Source organism: Ranitomeya imitator, chromosome 3 (assembly GCF_032444005.1).
Source record: "Ranitomeya imitator isolate aRanImi1 chromosome 3, aRanImi1.pri, whole genome shotgun sequence".
NCBI classification, from domain to species: Eukaryota; Metazoa; Chordata; class Amphibia; order Anura; family Dendrobatidae; genus Ranitomeya; species Ranitomeya imitator.
The window spans coordinates 617,533,573-617,554,324 of record NC_091284.1 but is presented as its reverse complement, the minus strand read 5'-3'; the positions used below and the strand labels follow the sequence as shown (position 1 = coordinate 617,554,324).

Below are 20,752 nucleotides of genomic sequence, written 5' to 3'. Positions count from 1 at the left end.
AAGAATTAGGCACAAATGAAAAAGCAAAATAGTAGACAAATAAGAATTGCAAATGCAGTAAGGAATCAGGGCGGTTGCAGCACAGAATTTGCTTCAACTAAGTATGCAAATTATGTTTTTTATTTCTGTGTTTAGATAAATTCAAAATTTATTAGGAACCTCTGAAATATCTGCGGATCTGCTGCTGAAATAGACTGCAGTGTTTTATAGTGCTTTTTTGTAGATTTTTCGATTTTTATGGCTAATAAGGTCATAAAATATATGGCGTTATATTTGGTGTAATCCTTTCAATTGCAACAAAATAAAACATTGTAAAATGCATGAAAATATCCCCCTCCATGTCTTCAGCATGTGCAGGTCATGGCAATCATACACAGAGTGATTCATGGCTGTCAAGCTTGGCTATCCCAGCCTGTTACAGCTCTTCTGCTATTCACCCATCTCATATATCTAAACATTCTATTACAAAGGGACATCTAATGCTCATCTCATTTCAGAAAGGGCAGATTCAAAAAAAATCTCTCAGCATGAGGCCAAGGCAGCTACGTAATACAACCCATAAAACCATGTATAGTTCTCAAAATGTAATTTCAGACAGGTTGACCTAAGGTACTACTTTCTTAGTATCATTTTAAAGCTATTTATAATCGCTATAATCTGAATAATATTTTCCATTCTGACAATAAAAGTAACCTTTTTATTTATTCAGCTTTTCATGTAGCAATCTTATTCAAATCTTTATATGTGCACACAATGCATTCTTGTCTATTCAGAAGTCTCTGGAAGCTGTGTCTTAACAATGTAGAAAAAGGAATTATACAAAATGTTCCAAAGGATAATTCTAGTTCAAAGGTATTATTGAGCATACCACAATGTGTAGAATGCATATCTTATGCATAGCATGTCATACTTGAAGGTGGCCTTTATCAAAAATGAATTGTATGCGTAATGTAAATTATATAAAAGATATGCTAAAACATATTTTGTATTGTGTTTATATTTATTTGCTTTGTCTGTATAAGACAAAGAAAAAGATACCTTGGTATAATAATATTCATGTAACGCATGGCCAGTACAGATACTTGGAGTAAGCCGCCCACGCCATTCCTGACTGGAGATGGGCGAACCCGAACAGTAAAGTTCAGCATCTGTACCAAACACCTACCGTGCGGGCACGGACACTAAACATAGACTTCACCAGGAAGTCCGAATTACTGTTCAGGTTCGGATGTTTGCCGCGCTGTCATGGGCATGACAGCGCGACAAACACCGCTTCTGATGGGCAGTGAAATCATCAGTCGCTCTGGCTCTTTGACCGGTGGTGATGAATTTACCGCCGATCATAAGTGGTGTTTGCAGCGCTGTCATGCACATGACAGCGTGGCAAACGCTGGATGTTCGGGCCCTTCATTCAATTGAATGGGGTCTAGGTTCAGTTCCGGGTACTGTTCTGATACCCGAACCTGAACTTTTTGTAACTCTTTGGCTGAACCCGCAGAACCCAAACATCTCTCTTCCTGACAGATGCTGGTTGTGCTATTCATCCATCATCTACCTGTAAAAGGCAAAGTATTGATGTTAACCCTTTAAAACTTGACAGCAAAATTTTATGCCACCTACAAGGCCATCACTTTACAGCCTCTAAGGCTGCCATATTGACAATCCTGTGAATTCCAGCCACAGGCTTGGCGTCATAAGGGACTGTGATTTTAGATATATATTGTAATAAAATGTTATTGCATTACATAGCACATGTGATCAGATGATCACAGGTTTACATCCTCTAAGGGGTCTAAAAAGAAGTATAAATAAAAAAAATAAAAAACAGTATTGCTAGGTCTGTAAGCATTCAATCTGTTAAAATACAAAATTACCATAGTTTTGAGACTATAAGATGTACTTTTTACCTCCAAAAATGTGGAGGAAAATGGGGGGGTGCATCTTATAGTCCAGATGTACCAGTTCTGTTTATGGTGGGGAGGTGGGGAATCATTTTGGCAGATTAGGGAGTCACAGAGGCAGGAGCCGGCTGCTGCAGCTAACTTCTGTGCCCGCTGCTAAAGAGAAATTAATATTCACTACATTCCACTCCCATGGGCATGGAGGGCAATGGATATTCTTTTCTCTTAATAGCATCCTGGTATGATTGGCCCCCATCCCGGTCCTGGTATGATTGGTCCCATCCTTTCTTTATCCTGGAGTGATTGTACCCCACCCCCATCCTGGCTGTTTTTCAGTTTTACACCTCCCCAAAAATGAAATATAAAACAATCAAAACATATCCCAAAATAGTGTAAAGAAACGTCACTTTGATATTCATAGAACAATAAAAAAAATGTTTTTATTCTACAATGTTCTGAATTTATTTCACAGCTAAAATAAAAAAAAAATAAAAGGTCAGTATAATTGCCTGCTTGGTATCATGCTGACCTGAAGAGTCATGCTGTGGAGTCATTTAAACCACACAATGAGCGACGCAAAAACAGAAGCACATTTTTGCTTTGTTTTTTGTTCTTCTGCCTTTTCACCAAACTTTTTTCCAGCACATTGTATAGTAAAATGAGTCATTCAAAAATACAACTAATCCTGCAAAAAACAGGCCCTCATATAAAAAAGTTAAGAATCTTGGAAGATCAAAAATATCTAATGTACAAAACGGAAAATAGTTCACGAAGGAAAATCGTATACATACTTCCTTCCCTTCTTCCAAGAGTCATAACTTTTTATACATATACAGTACTGTGCAAAAGTTTTAGGCAGGTGTAGAAAAAAAAATCTAAATCAAATCAATATTTAGTATGAACATAATTTCTCTTCAAAACAGCATCAGATCACGAATTCTTCTAGGTACAAAAGCACAGAGCTTTTGAATGAATTTTTCCAATTATCATGGAGAACCATCCACGGATCTTATGCGGATGGAGGATTTTCAAATCCTTCTGCCTATTAATGTAGTCTCAGACAGACTTGATGATGTTCAGATCGAAGCTCAGTGGAGCCACATAATCAGTTCCAAGCGTCCTTAGGGTGTACACAACCAAAGAAATAAACATAACATATTTTTTGTTGAAAGAAGTGATAACTTCAGGTTAAAAGCAAAAAAAAAAAAAAACTTTAGAAAAAATACTACAGAATTACCTTTATTACAGATGTTTCAACCCTGGATGGTGGACTTTGTACTTGTGCAGCTGCAGCCATATTCGCAATGGTACTGAGGTGATTCATCTGGCTCATCGCCATTGTAACAGAAGCTGGAGGTAGGCTTACAGGAATTAGTGGATGGGGCATCATCATAAATGGAAGTTCCAGACCTATAAATGCAGATCAAATAAAGTCTTTAAAGTATTTGGAACAATAAATATTCAGGAATAGTTTTACTACAATCAAATGTATAAACATCAACGTTGCTCCTTTACCGAATTGCTTAAAAAGCAACACATGGAAATTGCTTTACCAGCCAACTGAGCCCTACTAAAATTCTCAAGAGCTAAAAATTCTCATGATAGAAACTTTCAGTTGTAGGAATGTCAAAAATCAAATAAAAATGGATATCCATTGTATATTCTCTCCAGTATTCAATTTTCCTTCCACAAACCAAAGACATACTGATAGGGAATTTAGATTGTAGCCCACTAGGGTCAATGATGATACTGTCTGTTCAGGATTGTGGAATAGGATGAGCTAGATAAATAAGCGTAAATAAAAAAGAGAGGATCAGAACCAGTCCACAAAAAAGAAACTGTCATAAGTGCATTCAAAGAGTGGGTTAGTGAGAAAATTTACGCCACTGCTATTGACATAGAATATCATTGGACTTTTTTCTGAATGGCTTCATTATTCATAATACAGGGCTTTTTTCAATTTATACAATTGCTTTTTATTAGATAGGTCTCAGAAAATAGGTTAGTGTTATGGTTTCCCAAAAGATACATCCCCAGGGATCAACTGTCGAGAAGTATAATAGCAAGTGATTAATTCCTGCAGCACCCCTGTAAAATGTGGGATACACTAAAGAAGAGATACTCCCCTTTGGTACCTCCGAATTCTGGAGACACTCTTGGTGATTTACAGTTCACAAAGCAATGAGAATGACCACTTTCTCATTAGAGCATCCTGCTATCATTTTTAGACTTTTTTAAGTTGACACGAAGTTATCATGATTGGAGGTACACTTAAAGAGAACCTGCCATCAGTATTATGCACAGTAACCTACAGACAGTGTCAGGTTGGCACCGTTACACTGATTAAAATGATACTTGGGTAAATGAAATCTGTCTTGTGGTTGTTGTTTAATCTTTATTTTCAGTTAATGAGATTCTCGTGCTCTTGGGTGGCCTGTGAGGGGGTTTATGTGGCGCTCTGCTTACATATTCATCTGTGTGGCTTCTGACAGGTCACTAATCCCTTAGAGACCTGTCCCCTGTTTTACATAGTGAATATAATATGTCTAAAAAAAAATTAAGATTCAGTAGGCAGGTTCTGGCGTTGGCACCTGCACTGTAGCACGATCGCATCTATAATGTCCATTTAATGACTTTCTTTGGTGATATAAACTTATGCAGAACAAATTTCTCTCTCAAAATGGCATAAGCCGCGCCGCCGCAGGAGCATCTATTGGCGATCCAATAGATGCTACTGACACAGGCGCCGTCAGCACCATTTTGCTACAGAAAGAAAAATTGTCTCCACCAAGATGGTGCTGGTGGGGCCTGCACAATAGCATCTAATGGATCACCAATAGATGCTACTGCTAAGGTGTGGCCGACGCCATTTTGTGAGAGAATATTTTTTTCTGAATACATTTATATCACCAAATAAAAAAATTAAATGGACATTATAGGTGCAATCATGCTACAGCGCAGGCACCTGCCTGCTAATGTGATTTTAAAAAAACCCATTATATTTAGTATGTAAAACAGGGGACAGGTCAGTGAGGGACCAGTGAACTGTCATAAGCCATACAGATGAATATGTAAGCAGAGCACCACATGAAGCCCCTCACAGGCCGTCCCAGAGCATGGGCATATCATTAACTGAAAACTGCAAATAAAGATTAAACAACAACCACAAGACGGATGTCATCAACCAAGGTACTATTGTAATGAGTATAACGGCACCATCCTGACACTGTCTGTAGGGTACTGCGAACAATCCTGCTGAGAAGTTCCCTTTAAAAATTGGACCCATAATTAGTACAGTATATCATGAGACACTGATGACAGCATTTTATATTCTCCTTTTTAGCTACAGCTACTTTACTTGAAGAGAAGTAGTATGATAAATCATAATGTCATACAATGTGCGTAATTCTTACTTTTAGAAAATTAGACATTAAAATCAATTTGATATGTGAACAAAACATTCAAAATCAATGGTATTGTCCAGTATTTTTTTTTTTTCAAAAGGCAAGCAATGGGATACCGTAATATAATATCAACCTTCTAAAGGGATTTAAGGTACCGTCACACTTAGCGACGCTGCAGCGATACCGACAACGATCCGGATCGCTGCAGCGTCGCTGTTTGGTCGCTGGAGAGCTGTCACACAGACAGCTCTCCAGCGACCAACGATGCCGGTAACCAAGGTGAACATCGGGTAACTAAGCGCAGGGCCGCGCTTAGTAACCCGATGTTTACCCTGGTTACCATCCTAAAAGTAAAAAAAACAAACAGTACATACTTACCTACAGCCGTCTGTCCTCCAGCGCTGTGCTCTGCACTCCTCCTGTACTGTCTGTGTGAGCACAGCGGCCGGAAAGCAGAGCGGTGACGTCACCGCTCTGCTTTCCGGCTGACCGACGCTCACAGCCAGTACAGGAGGAGAGCAGAGCACAGCGCTGGAGGACAGACGGCTGTAGGTAAGTATGTACTGTTTGTTTTTTTTACTTTTAGGATGGTAACCAGGGTAAACATCGGGTTACTAAGCGCGGCCCTGCGCTTAGTTACCCGATGTTTACCCTGGTTACCAGCGAAGACATCGCTGAATCGGTGTCACACACGCCGATCCAGCGATGTCTGCGGGGAGTCCAGCGACGAAATAAAGTTCTGGACTTTCTTCCCCGACCAGCGACAGCACAGCAGGATCCTGATCGCTGCTGCCTGTCACACTGGACGATATCGCTAGCGAGGACGCTGCAACGTCACGGATCGCTAGCGATATCGTCTAGTGTGACGGTACCTTTACTACCCACATATTTTTTTTAGTACACAGGCATGCTCTGTAAAAAAAAAATAACAAAATCAGTTGACATGCAATGCTATCATGACAGTTGCATCCAATCACCAGTAGTTGGCTGCAGTCATATAGTTGTGATGTCGCCGTTTGAAGCCAAAAGAATTCAGAACTTTCAACCAACAGCCAGCACTGGATTAGCAAGAGTTAATAGGTGAAAAACCCCATTAAGCAGCTTCTACTCAACTGTTTGCCACTGCTTCAGTCCACAACTGTTATTATCTGACATCTAAGAATGTGATTGTGCCAGTTAATGACTTACCATTGATTAACTTGTGGATTTAAGAGGTAGGTATCAGCTGTTTTATTGCTTTATAATAATAATAATCTTTATTTTTATATAGCGCTAACATATTCCGCAGCGCTTTACAGTTTGCACACATTATCATCGCTGTCCCAGATGGGGCTCACAATCTAAATTCCCTATCAGTATGTCTTTGGAATGTGGGAGGAAACCGGAGTGCCCGGAGGAAACCCACGCAAACACGGAGAGAACATACAAACTCTTTGCAGATGTTGTCCAAGGTGGGATTAGAACCCAGGACTCCAGCGCTGCAAGGCTGCTGTGCTAACCACTGCGCCACCGTGCTGCCCTTGCTTTATCACTTCTTGCCTTTTGAAAAAAATGTATGCACTTTAAGACCCCTTTAATATTGTGTCCACTTTTGAGATTTATACATAAATTTACTCTTGTTGATTACATTAGTAAATATATTGTATTATATATTTTGCTAGCCAGAGCTGTATTCACAGTTCTGCTGGTTGTCATTGGAAATGTCACCAAGCTTTTCTCAGTCATATTTCTGGAACAAATTTTAGAGCTCCTACAGTGCAGTAGAACATTTAGCTTTCCCTACATCAACAAACTTTACAATTCCTCATATAAGATAGTGCTTCGCAGAATCCAAAACAACACAGTACACTGGGTCAGAGCCCGCCAGGTACCTGGAAGATTTAGGATTAAGTCTCCTATCAAATAATGTCGAAATCAACAAATTATGAACAGAGGAGTGATGTTCATCTTCTACTACCTGGTCCAGTACTAGAGGCAGCACAAACTGTATCAACATGTGCTCCTGCTGATTCAGTGATTGGGGGTAACACATACAGATTCCATAAGATTACAAGGATCTGCTTTATCACCTATAGTCTAGAGACTGGAAGTGATACCAGTAAAGTGTTCAATCCCTTGTATATCTAGCAAATTAGACAAGCAAATCATTATTTTGGGAGGGCAATCCAAAGTATTTAACCACATAATTTGTCATGATTAACCATACATGCATGAACTAAACATGTAAGTAAATAAATCACATGGTATCTATAAACAAGACCAAATTTTTGACCCAAAACCCCACTCCAAATCATCGAAGTTACAACTGATTAGCAAGCTGCCAGCCTTCCCATGTCACAATTTGTATCATGGATCTAGAGGCCTATCATACAGAGCACCAAGAGCCTTGGAAATACATAGGAGGAGTAGATGGCAAAGATTAGTTAATGACTAACCCTTATTCTTTGCCACTAGAAATTTCAACTACCAACAAATGTTGCAGCTCTTGATGAAGTTATTTAACCAGACCTTAGTATTTGCTATTAGCCATGTGGCCCAATAATATTCAATTTTTAATATATAAAAGGCGTTTTTCACTTTCAGGAAAGCGGAGCCCAAAAACTGTGAAAAGGCTAAAATACTAAATAGAGCAGGCTCTCTCCTTTCTCAGGACCAGCACTTGGCTACCTGCGGCTCTGTGTTCTGGCTACAGATTAGACACCATGTTGATAGCATATATCACCACTGTTGTCAATCACTGAGCTCAGCAGCTCATGCCATCTACCATAGCCCCTGTGCTCACATATTGGTGAACAGTTGACGTGATATCGCCACTGCAACCAAAACACAGAGAAACAGGTAGGAGAGTCGAGCCAGCACTGGACACCGGCGGGTGAGTATCTGCTTTCTTTGTTATTTTACCTATTTTATAGCATTTGGGGTTCACTTTCCTGAATGTAGAAAACCTCTTTAGGCATTAATTACATAAAAAAAATAATTATTTTTTTAAGGTTCTAGTAAAAGCACCTGATATAATTTGTTGCCTTAGGCGGGACGAATGCCAGCATGTCATACCATTTGGCAGAAGGTGATTCTTTTGTAGAGAGTTGAGAGGATGAGAAACTGGAAGGTTATGCTGTCCAGGCAAGGTGGCATAGTTAACAGAGGCTTGTGATCCTTGGGTAGGGAGAGACTGAAGTTTTTCTTTCTCCCAAGAACCATCACTGCTCCCTGTAGAAATGAATATACATTGAATTGAATTTAGAATGTTTTAAATATTAACAATATCATGGAATCAACATATTTCCTTTACTTGAAATGGTTTTCCGATACATTGAACAATAGAGAGTAGACTAGGTCTCTCTCAACACATAATATTCCTATTTTTGTTTTCTTATTTAAAGTATAGATTTATTTATTTCAGAGCAATATATAATAAATTTATATTGATGTCTGGACAGAATTATACATTCCATATTTAATCCTCATTAGGTTGGGCTTATAGGAGACATGTAACCTTAGGTAATATCCTGTATTTCTGAACACGCGTTTTTTTACGGTACTCACTAAATGTTCAACTTCACGTCATGAGAAATAGCTAGTAACAAAATGATCCTCAGCATATTTCTATTTGATATTGATGTGCTCATGTTTACCCCCAAAATTTAAGGAAATTACAGTGGACTGAAAAAGTGGAATATATCCTGAAGCTTAATGATGGTCATTTTCCCAAAGGCAGGAATAATAGCGCTACATTTGTAATCAAAACCTTTTTCGCATAATGAAACCCCATTTGATTAATATGGAGTTTTGCATTTAACTTACAAGCCCATTGAAAACATACAAATAATGATAAAATAAAGTGACAAACGCAGTATGCTGCACTTTTAGAATCACCCACTCTATAATTGAGTATGTTATACAGCATCTATATATTTTGACTATCTTAAAGGGAATCTGTCAGTAAGATTAACCTTCCAAAGCCATTTATATAGGCATGTAGGTCATAGGAAGCTGAATAAAATGATATCTTTGTATCAGCAATCCGATATTTTTCTCCATAGAAATCCATGTTTTTCTTATATGCAAATGAGGTTTTCAGGGCTATGGGAGGCACTACCAATGTGATATGGTATGGCTGCTCTCTGCTTTGAGTCACGCCCCCTTAGTAAAGACCATAAAAAGCAATTAAGAAAAGACCACATCTTTGGCACCATGTGGCATATTTAAAAATAATAAATTGCATACTAAGAGAAGCAGCAGGAATAAAACAAAATAAAAAATTTGCCAATTTAAAGGGATTTTTTGGTCAAAAGATACCGATGACTTATCCACAGGATAGAGTAGAGTAGGTATTGATGTGCACTCAAGGTCACTATAGAAGCAAGGTGCTGGTAGAACGGACCGTAGTGGTCCCTGAAATAAATTGCAAATAAATTCCACAGATGGTTGCACATCATTCCATTAGAGTGTGCGGTGAATTTTTGCTATTTATCCACAGGATAGTTCATTAATATCATATATATATATATATATATATATATATATATATTGGCATCCATTTATCAGCTTTTACAAGCTCTGGAAAGGGTTGGATGTTGCTGCACTGCAGTACTTGATAGTTGCCACTACGCATTGAATGGAGCTACACAGTTGTTCTTCTTTTAACCCCTTCTTGACCCAGCCTATTTTGACCTTAAAGACCTTGCCGTTTTTTTGCAATTCTGACCAGTGTCCCTTTATGAGGTAATAACTCAGGAACGCTTCAACGGATCCTAGCGGTTCTGAGATTGTTTTTTCGTGACATATTGGGCTTCATGTTAGTGGTAAATTTAGGTCAATAAATTCTGCGTTTATTTGTGATAAAAACGGAAATTTGGCGAAAATTTTGAAAATTTCGCAATTTTCACATTTTGAATTTTTATTCTGTTAAACCAGAGAGTTATGTGACACAAAATAGTTAATAAATAACATTTCCCACATGTATACTTTACATCAGCACAATTTTGGAAACAAAATTTTTTTTTGCTAGGAAGTTATAAGGGTTAAAATTTGACCAGCGATTTCTCATTTTTACAACGAAATTTACAAAACCATTTTTTTTAGGAACCACCTCACATTTGAAGTCAGTTTGAGGGGTCTATATGGCTGAAAATACCCAAAAGTGACACCATTCTAAAAAATGCACCCCTCAAGGTACTCAAAACCACATTCAAGAAGTTTATTACCCCTTCAGGTACTTCACAGCAGCAGAAGCAACATGGAAGGAAAAAATGAACATTTAACTTTTTAGTCACAAAAATTGTCTTTTAGCAACAATTTTTTTATTTTCCCCATGGTAAAAGGAGAAACTGAACCACGATAGTTGTTGTCCAATTTGTCCTGAGTACACTGATACCTCATATGTTGGGGTAAACCACTGTTTGGGCGCACGGCAGGGCTTGGAAGGGAAGGAGCGCCATTTGACTTTTTGAATGAAAAATTGGCTCCACTCTTTAGCGGACACCATGTCACGTTTGGAGAGCCCCCGTGTGCCTAAAAATTGGAGCTCCCCCACAAGTGACCCCATTTTGGAAACTAGACGCCCCAAGGAACTTATCTAGATGCATAGTGAGCACTTTGAACCCCCAGGTGCTTCACAAATTGATCCGTAAAAATGAAAAAGTACTTTTTTTTCACAAAAAAATTCTTTTAGCCTCAATTTTTTCATTTTCACATGAGCAACAGGATAAAATGGATACTAAAATTTGTTGGGCAATTTCTCCTGAGTACAACAATACCTCACATGTGGGAGTAAACCACTGTTTGGGCACATGGTAAGGCTCGGAAGGGAAGGAGCGCCATTTGACTTTTTGAATGAAAAATTATCTCCATCGTTAGCGGACACCATGTCGCGTTTGGAGAGCCCCTGTGTGCCTAAACATTGGAGCTCCCCCACAAGTGACCCCATTTTGGAAACTAGACGCCCCAAGGAACTTATCTAGATGCATAGTGAGCACTTTGAACCCCCAGGTGCTTCACAAATTGATCCGTAAAAATGAAAAAGTACTTTTTTTTCACAAAAAAATTCTTTTAGCCTCAATTTTTTCATTTTCACATGAGCAACAGGATAAAATGGATACTAAAATTTGTTGGGCAATTTCTCCTGAGTACACCAATACCTCACATGTGGGGGTAAACCACTGTTTGGGCACATGGTAAGGCTCGGAAGGGAAGGAGCGCCATTTGACTTTTTGAATGAAAAATTATCTCCATCGTTAGCGGACGCCATGTCGCGTTTGGAGAGCCCCTGTGTGCCTAAACATTGGAGCTCCCCCACAAGTGACCCCATTTTGGAAACTAGACGCCCCAAGGAACTTATCTAGATGCCTAGTGAGCACTTTAAACCCCCAGGTGCTTCACAAATTGATCTGTAAAAATGAAAAAGTACTTTTTTTTCACAAAAAAATTCTTTTAGCCTCAATTTTTTCATTTTCACATGGGCAATAGGATAAAATGGATCATAAAATTTGTTGGGCAATTTCTCCCGAGTACGCCGATACCTCATATGTGGGGGTAAACCACTGTTTGGGCACACGGCAGGGCTCGGAAGGGAAGGCGCGCCATTTGACTTTTTGAATGGAAAATTAGCTCCAATCGTTAGCGGACACCATGTCGCGTTTGGAGAGCCCCTGTGTGCCTAAACATTGGAGCTCCCCCACAAGTGACCCCATTTTGGAAACTAGACCTCCCCAAGGAACTTATCTAGATGCATAATGAGCACTTTAAACCCCCAGGTGCTTCACAGAAGTTTATAACGCAGAGCCATGAAAATAAAAAATAATTTTTCTTTCCTCAAAAATGATTTTTTAGCCTGGAATTTCCTATTTTGCCAAGGGTAATAGGAGAAATTGGACCCCAAATGTTCTTGTCCAGTTTGTCCTGAGTATGCTGATACCCCATGTGTGGGGGTAAACCACTGTTTGGGCGCACGGCAGGGCTCGGAAGGGAAGGCACGCCATTTGACTTTTTAAATGGAAAATTAGCTCCAATCATTAGCGGACACCATGTCGCGTTTGGAGAGCCCCTGTATGCCTAAACATTGGAGATCCCCCACAAATGACCCCATTTTGGAAACTAGACCCCCAAAGGAACTAATCTAGATGTGTGGTTAGGACTTTGAACCCCCAAGTGCTTCACAGAAGTTTATAACGCAGAGCCATGAAAAAAAAAAAATATTTTCTCAAAAATGATCTTTTAGCCTGCAATTTTTTATTTTCCCAAGGGTAACAGGAGAAATTTGACCCCAAAAGTTGTTGTACAGTTTCTCCTGAGTACGCTGATACCCCATATGTGGGGGTAAACCACTGTTTGGGCACATGCCGGGGCTCGGAAGTGAAGTAGTGACGTTTTGAAATGCAGACTTTGATGGAATGCTCTGTGGGCGTCACGTTGCGTTTGCAGAGCCCCTGATGTGGCTAAACAGTAGAAACCCCCCACAAGTGACCCCATTTTGGAAACTAGACCCCGAAAGGAACTTATCTAGATGTGTGGTGAGGACTTTGAACCCCCAAGTGCTTCACAGAAGTTTATAACGCAGAGCCATGAAAATAAAAAATAAAAATTATTTTCTCAAAAATGATCTTTTAGCCTGCAATTTTTTATTTTCCCAAGGGTAACAGGAGAAATTTCACCCCAAAAGTTGTTGTACAGTTTCTCCTGAGTACACCGATACCCCATGTGTGGGGGTAAACCACTGTTTGGGCACACGCCGGGGCTCAGAAGTGAAGTAGTGACGTTTTGAAATGCAGACTTTGATGGAATGCTCTGCGGGCGTCACGTTGCGTTTGCAGAGCCCCTGATGTGGCTAAACAGTAGAAACCCCCCACAAGTGACCCCATTTTGGAAACTAGACCCCGAAAGGAACTTACCTAGATGTGTGGTGAGCACTTTGAACCCCCAAGTGCTTCACAGAAGTTTACAACGCAGAGCCGTGAAAATAATAAATACGTTTTCTTTCCTCAAAAATAATTATTTAGCCCAGAATTTTTTATTTTCCCAAGGGTTACAGGAGAAATTGGACCCCAAGAGTTGTTGTCCAGTTTCTCCTGAGTACGCTGATACCCCATGTGTGGGGGTAAACCACTGTTTGGGCACACGTTGGGGCTCAGAAGGGAAGTAGTGACTTTTGAAATGCAGACTTTGATGGAATGGTCTGCGGGCGTCACGTTGCATTTACAGAGCCCCTGGTGTGCCTAAACAGTAGAAACCCCAAGTGACCCCATTTTAGAAACTAGACCCCCCAAGGAACTTATCTAGATATGTGGTGAGCACTTTGAACCCCCAAGTGCTTCACAGACGTTTACAACGCAGAGCCGTGAAAATAAAAAATCATTTTTCTTTCCTCAAAAATGATGTTTTAGCAAGCATTTTTTTATTTTCACAAGGGTAACAGGAGAAATTGGACCCCAGTAATTGTTGCGCAGTTTATCCTGAGTATGCTGGTACCCCATATGTGGGGGTAAACCATTGTTTGGGCACACGTCGGGGCTCGGAATTGAGGGAGCACCATTTGACTTTTTGAATACAAGATTGGCTGGAATCAATGGTGGCGCCATGTTGCGTTTGGAGACCCCTGATGTGCCTAAACAGTGGAAACCCCTCAATTCTAACTCCAACACTAACCCCCCCGCACCCGTAACCCTAATCCCAACTGTAGCCATAACCCTAATCACAACCCTAACCCCAACCCTAACCCTAAGGCTATGTGCCCACGTTGCGGATTCGTGTGAGATTTTTCAGCATCATTTTTGAAAAATCCGCGGGTAAAAGGCACTGCGTTTTACCTGCGGATTTTCCGCGGATTTCCAGTGTTTTTTGTGCGGATTTCATCTGCGGATTCTGCACGGTATTTTCCGCACCATGGGCACAGCGGATTTGGTTTTCCATAGGTTTACTTGGTACTGTAAACCTGATGGAACACTGCTGCGAATCCGCAGCGGCCAATCCGCTGCGGATCCGCAGCCAAATCCGCACCGTGTGCACATGGCCTAATTCTAAAGGTATGTGCACACGCTGCGGAAAACGCTACGGATCCGCAGCAGTTTCCCATGAGTTTACAGTTCAATGTAAACCTATGGGAAACAAAAATCGCTGTACACATGCTGCAGAAAAACTGCACGGAAACGCAGCGGTTTACATTCCGCAGCATGTCACTTCTTTCTGCGGATTCCGCAGCGGTTTAACAACTGCTCCAATAGAAAACCGCAGTTGTAAAACCACAGTGAAATGCACAGAAAAAACATGGTAAATCCGCCATAAATCCACAGCGGTTTAGCACTGCGGATTTATCAAATCCGCAGCGGAAAAATCCGCAGAGGACCAGAATACGTGTGCACATACCAAAACACTAACCCTAGCCCTAACCCTAGCTCTAACCCTAATCCTAGCCCTAACCCTAGCCCTAACCCTAGCCCTAACCCTATCCCTAGCTCTAACCCTAACCCTAGCCCTAACCCTAGCCCTAACCCTAACCCTAGCCCTAACCCTAGCCCTAACCCTAACCCTAGCCCTAACCCTACCCCTAACCCTACCCCTAGCCCTAGCCCTAACCCTAACCCTAGCCCTAACCCTAGCCCTAACCCTACCCCTAACCCTACCCCTAACCCTAACCCTATTCTAACATTAGTGGAAAAAAAAATTCTATATTTTTTTATTGTCCCTACCTATGGGGGTGACAAAGGGGGGGGGTCATTTATCATTTTTTTATTTTGATCACTGGGATAGATTATATCTCAGTGATCAAAATGCACTTTGAACGAATCTGCCGGCCGGCAGATTCGGCGGGCGCACTGCGCATGCGCCCGCCATTTTGGAAGATGGCAGCGCCCAGGGAGAAGACGGACGGACCCCGGCAGGATCGGTAAGTATGATGGGGTAGGGGGGGATCGGAGCATGGGGGGGTGGATCGGAACGCGGGAGGGGTGGAACGGAGCACGGGGGGGTGGAACGGAGCACGGGGGGGTGGAACGGAGCAAGGGGGGGTGGAACGGAGCACGGGGGGGTGGATCGGAGTGCGGGGGGGTGATTGGAGCACAGGGGGTGATTGGAGCACGGGGGTGAGCGGACAAGAGCACGGGGGGAGCAGAGCACAGGACGTAGGGGAGCGGGGCAGTGTACCGGGCAGATCGGAGTGCTGGGGGGGCGATCGGTGGGGTGGGGTGGGGGCACATTAGTATTTCCAGCCATGGCCGATGATGTGGCAGCATCGGCCATGGCTGGATTGTAATATTTCACCCGTTATAATAGGTGAAATATTACAAATCGCTCTGATTGGCAGTTTCACTTTCAACAGCCAATCAGAGCGATCGTAGCCACGGGGGGTGAAGCCACCCCCCCTGGGCTAAACTACCACTCCCCCTGTCCCTGCAGATCGGGTGAAATGGGAGTTAACCCTTTCACCCGATCTGCAGGGACGCGATCTTTCCATGACGCCACATAGGCGTCATGGGTCGGATTGGCACCGACTTTCATGACGCCTAAGTGGCGTCATGGGTCGGGAAGGGGTTAATGTGTTCAATATGTTTACTTACAGGTGTCATAAATATCTTGTGACCAGACAGCCCCTATAAATGAACATAAATAAGTAACAATGTAGTTTGTAGATGTTCTTTGATTTTTATGTATGAGTTATTTCCAGGCATGATCGGTGATCTGTGCAGAGGTTAGTGTGCAGAGATGGAGGAAGATGTAAGCTGTTTTTCAATCAACTATGTGAATAAAAATAATAATAATAATAATAATAATAGTAATTTTTAATTATATAGAGCTAATATATCCTGCTGCACTTTACAATTAAGTGGAGACATGTACAGACAATAAAAACAACACAATGTAATACATTTCAACAGTTACAGGAGTGAGAGCCCTGATCACAAGTTTACAATCTATAAGAATGGACAATAGGTGATGATGGGCAATAATGAAATAATGACTGAGAGGAGATCTCTACCACATAGCAATTGCTAGTTTAATATATATATGATTATATATAATATAATATAATATGAGGCACAGACATCATAGTGAAAACGACAGAATAACATGATTTTTATAATGTACACAATGAAAGATAAGCAGAATTCTTGAAATAATATGTTCTCTGATGATACATTCCTTGTAACCGAAAGAAATGTGAACTTGAAATATGATCAAATATTTAGCGATCAAACATTTCCTACACCATAATATATCTGATTAGTCTACTATCTCTGACACTAGCCCTGAATCATTTCTATCAACATGACTTAGCTTACGTTATCAACTGTTTTCATTAAGTAGAATAATCTTTTCTACAGATCAAAACGACTGAAATACCTACAGGTAGCTAATCGTAGAACAATAAAACAATAAAATATTTCTTTTGTATTACGTGTAAGCTTTTTTTTTACATGGTGCTTTAGATCCAAATAAAAAAGACTTGTAAAGTATGCAAATTGCTACATTTTATTGCCTGTAATACATAAGCAGCTTTGGCTATAATACAACATTCACATTGTCATTCCATGTTCTTCTAAAATGCAACCTCTGAGCATTTTATCCTAATGAATAAATGAGTTTGTCCTTTATGTATAAAATATAGTTTATATTTGTTGCAACAGATTTTTAATAATAAATGATTTTAGGTTTGCTTGAACATATTCAATAAAGTGTGATTAATTTGGTTTTTCAAAAATGCAAACTAGACATTACTATATTACTTTGCAAAATGCACAGCTTGCAACATTATTGTCTCAGTGGGATCTTAAATTGAATTGTAAAATGTGTCTTATTTCTAGTTTGATTTATGTAAGAAATTGCAGAGGATAATGCCCTTTTTGAAGTTTCATTGCTTCCTGAATGAAAAAAATAGTACTCAAGAAAGCATGTTACACAGTGCTGTAAATTACTGGAAAGCTGTAATGTATATTTGTGACAAGGATGTCATGTTCCCATGTTTGATTTTTATAACTTGTTTTTTTTTTATTGCTGCTTTGTGTTATGGCACATGATATGATGAATCCTACAGTACACATGTTCAGTGGTTTTATTGCTGTAGCCTAAGTAATTACAAAATCTCTTTCTACTCTAAAAAAAGGGTCTTCCGGTGCCCTAAGAATTAATCTATGATACCATTTAACTTAGGTTTTTGAAGTAAATATCACTAGATAAAAGCCAGCTGCCTCTGTATAATGGCATACTTGAATGAATGTAACAGTGTTTGAAAATGAGTACAAATCTTCTAAAAAGCTTCATTTCCATAAGAAAGCTTAGAGATCTACAAAAGAATAAATTCTGAAACAGAATTAACCAGTAGAAAGCAGAATATATTAAGAGCCAAACAAATTTGCACCTTGTTTGTATGGGCAGGCTGTTACTTCTAGCTTATAGGTGGATATCATTAGTGCCACTGGCCAAAAGTAGGATATTCAAAAATAACACAGCGTCTTACAAAAATAGATAAGGCAGTACAATTGTTCTCATTTTCAAGTAGATGACTCTGCAAGGACTGCTCTTGGGGCAACTAGCATTTTACCGTGGTAGCCAGTATTCTGTTAATGGACTACTCTAGGAGGTTTTTATACCCATTGTCAATTGTTTTGTGCAAAATACTACCTACCACAAACATCCCTGACTTCCGACTGATAAAACCTGCAGGAAATTGTCAGGGAACAACATTTTGAAGACAGTAAAATATGGGTTCAAGAAAAACTGTGTAAATTCCATAAAATAGTTGGGGTTTTAACAAAAAATGAAGTCTTGGACAGAAAATATGCTGTTAACCAAACCCTATTGCATGTACTACCTTCTAAATATACAATGAAGTTTCAAGATATCCAACAATAAAACCTGTACAGACTTAAAGAGTAGCAAAATATTTATTTTTTTATATAATATTTTAAAATATTATGAAAGTGGTTTCCAAAACCCTGCTTATCCCCAGTTTATTGCCAGAGTTTGACAGTGGCATTTAACATCAGATCGTTATGTGCCGGAAAAGGTGCAGGCTCAGCAAAAGAGCCTGCACCACGTGGAGGACGGGGGGATTTACAGGAGGTGAAACCCACATACATTTTATGACAGTTTAACAATTTAGACTTTAAACTACATCATATAAGTTGCAATGGATGTAATGTTTAATATCATAACTGTTGGAATTATTATGGTTGGAGAAGGCTTTGGTAACCATAGCATGTATATGCATGTCCTGCAACAATTACTAATGTACTTGTAAAATCTGCTGTGTGTAAGCCAGGTTTTGCTTTGGGTCTGAGAGGAAAAGAAGCTAGGTAAACATAGATTACCTAGGGTGGTAGCTCTTTTGGCTACTATAGAGCATTCTAGTCACAGGATCGCAGATAATATTGAATCCTCATGTAGAAGGGGAAGAAATTTGTTTATAATAATTTATATATTTATATTTATATATTTATATATATAATTATATAATTTTCAAGCCACATATCCAAGCCCTTGCCTCCTCCTGTAGTCTCAAACTCAAAAATATTTCCCGGATCCGTGCTTTCCTTGACCGCGACACCACAAAAACGCTAGTGCATGCCCTTATCATCTCCCGCCTCGACTACTGCAACCTCCTACTCTCTGGACTCCCCTCTAGCACTCTGGCACCACTCCAATCCATCCTACACTCTGCTGCCCGACTAATCTACCTGTCTCCCCGCTATTCCCCAGCCTCTCCCCTATGTCAAGCCCTTCACTGGCTTCCTATCGTCCAGAGATTCCAGTTCAAAACCCTCACAATGACATACAAAGCCATCCACAACCTGTCTCCTCCATACATCTGTGACATGGTCTCCCGGTACCTACCTACACGCAACCTCCGATCCTCTCAAGACCTCCTTCTCTACTCCCCTCTCATCTCTTCTTCCCACATATGCATACAAGACTTCTCCCGTGCTTCCCCCATACTCTGGAACTCTCTACCCCAACACATCAGACTCTCGCCTACCATAGAAACCTTCAAAAAGAACCTGAAGACTCACCTCTTCCGACAAGCCTACAGCCTGCAGTGATCCTGAACTTACTGAACTGCTGCACAACCTGCCCTACCTTTTCCTAGTGTTTCATCACCCATCCCCTGCAGGCTGTGAGCCCTCGCGGGCAGGGTCCTCCCTCCTTATGAACCCGTGTGCCTTGTTATTTGCTCATGTTTAATGTATTGGTCTATATTTGCCCGTATTCACATGTAAAGCGCCATGGAATAAATGGCGCTATAAAAATGTATAATAATAATAATAATAGATTTAATATGATCAAATTGAAGACTATATTGTAATAAAATGGGTTTTACAGTTTCTTCAGATCTATTTTTCTTGATTGAGATATTGTATTCTGTGATTAACACTGCATTTTTTAGTCAGGACCATATGCGAGCATTCATAACCTATTTTCAGGTTCTCCGAGTTCTTTTTGTAAGTTGCTAGCGTTGTTGCAAATTCTTTTAATTCTGGTAAATTTACCCACTGGGATCGATTTAATGGTGTGTTTAATACTGGGGTTTATAAAATAGTATTACCTGTAATTGTTTGATGTATGTGGCAGTAGAAATAGCTTCATTTTGAGTACCCGTTAGTTGTAGGTCTAAAAACGAAATGTGAGTTTTTTTGAATGTGGGTGAAAATTTGAGATTATAGCAGTGGCTATTACTGAAATCCCTATATGATTCTACTAGAAACAGCACATTGAGATAGAATTTTTCACCATTACAATACTTGGCACTATGTGAGCTAAGAATTATGGAGGATATCACTATTAAAATGTCAGACAAAGGAGGGGTAGAGGTCATCATGGATTCGGATGTTTACAAAGCACAAATCCTGGACATGCTGAAAAACACTTCTACGTATAAAAAATAATACATTTTTCCTACAGAAGTTTTTTGTATGGAAATAAATCAAATTATACAGGAGGGACTCTCATTGGGTGTTTAACTAAGAAAAAGGCTGAATATCTCACAGTGGGATATCCTATCATCCTAATCATGCACACACTGCCAAAGACCTAAAAGGTCACATAACCTTCCCACTATGTGACCCATTAATTCAGGGATAAGATCCATCACTGAACATTTAAGGAAATGGCTAGGTTCCTTACTTCAAACTTTAGCCCTGATTAAGGATGCATGTTAGCATCTGAAATGCATAGCTGCTATAAGTACGGTTACAACCATGGAATCCATAAGAAACTATGTTTTTCATTTTTCCATAATAAAGTTTTCAATTTGAACTGGAAAATTACTAATCAATCATGTGAAGTTCAGGAAACCGCAGCCAGGTGGAGGATATCAGTAAACTGCAGGCAAGCAGGTGGGGTGCAGGAAACTGCAGGCTTGTAGCAGATAGCATTCCAGAATAAGAAAGAGTCCGCAACCAAGGAAGCCACACACAGCCAAGAAAACATCCTGAAAATCACAGGCGGACACATAAAAGA

At 40.0% G+C, this 20,752-nt stretch overlaps 1 protein-coding gene across 13 annotated transcripts in view; it reads right to left on the bottom strand.

Moving 5' to 3' along the window:
- DACH1 (dachshund family transcription factor 1) overlaps positions 1–20,752 on the bottom strand; it is a 519,671-nt gene that overhangs the window by 156,883 nt on the left and 342,036 nt on the right. For 6 of the 13 annotated variants that reach the window (XM_069758153.1, XM_069758155.1, XM_069758154.1 and 3 more), the window contains exon 4: positions 3,139–3,311. In XM_069758153.1, the coding sequence (XP_069614254.1) occupies positions 3,139–3,311 (173 nt within the window). Of the gene's footprint in view, positions 1–3,138; positions 3,312–8,311; positions 8,516–20,752 lie in introns of all 13 variants that reach the window. The other 7 variants (XM_069758148.1, XM_069758144.1, XM_069758143.1 and 4 more) reach the window with 2 other exon arrangements.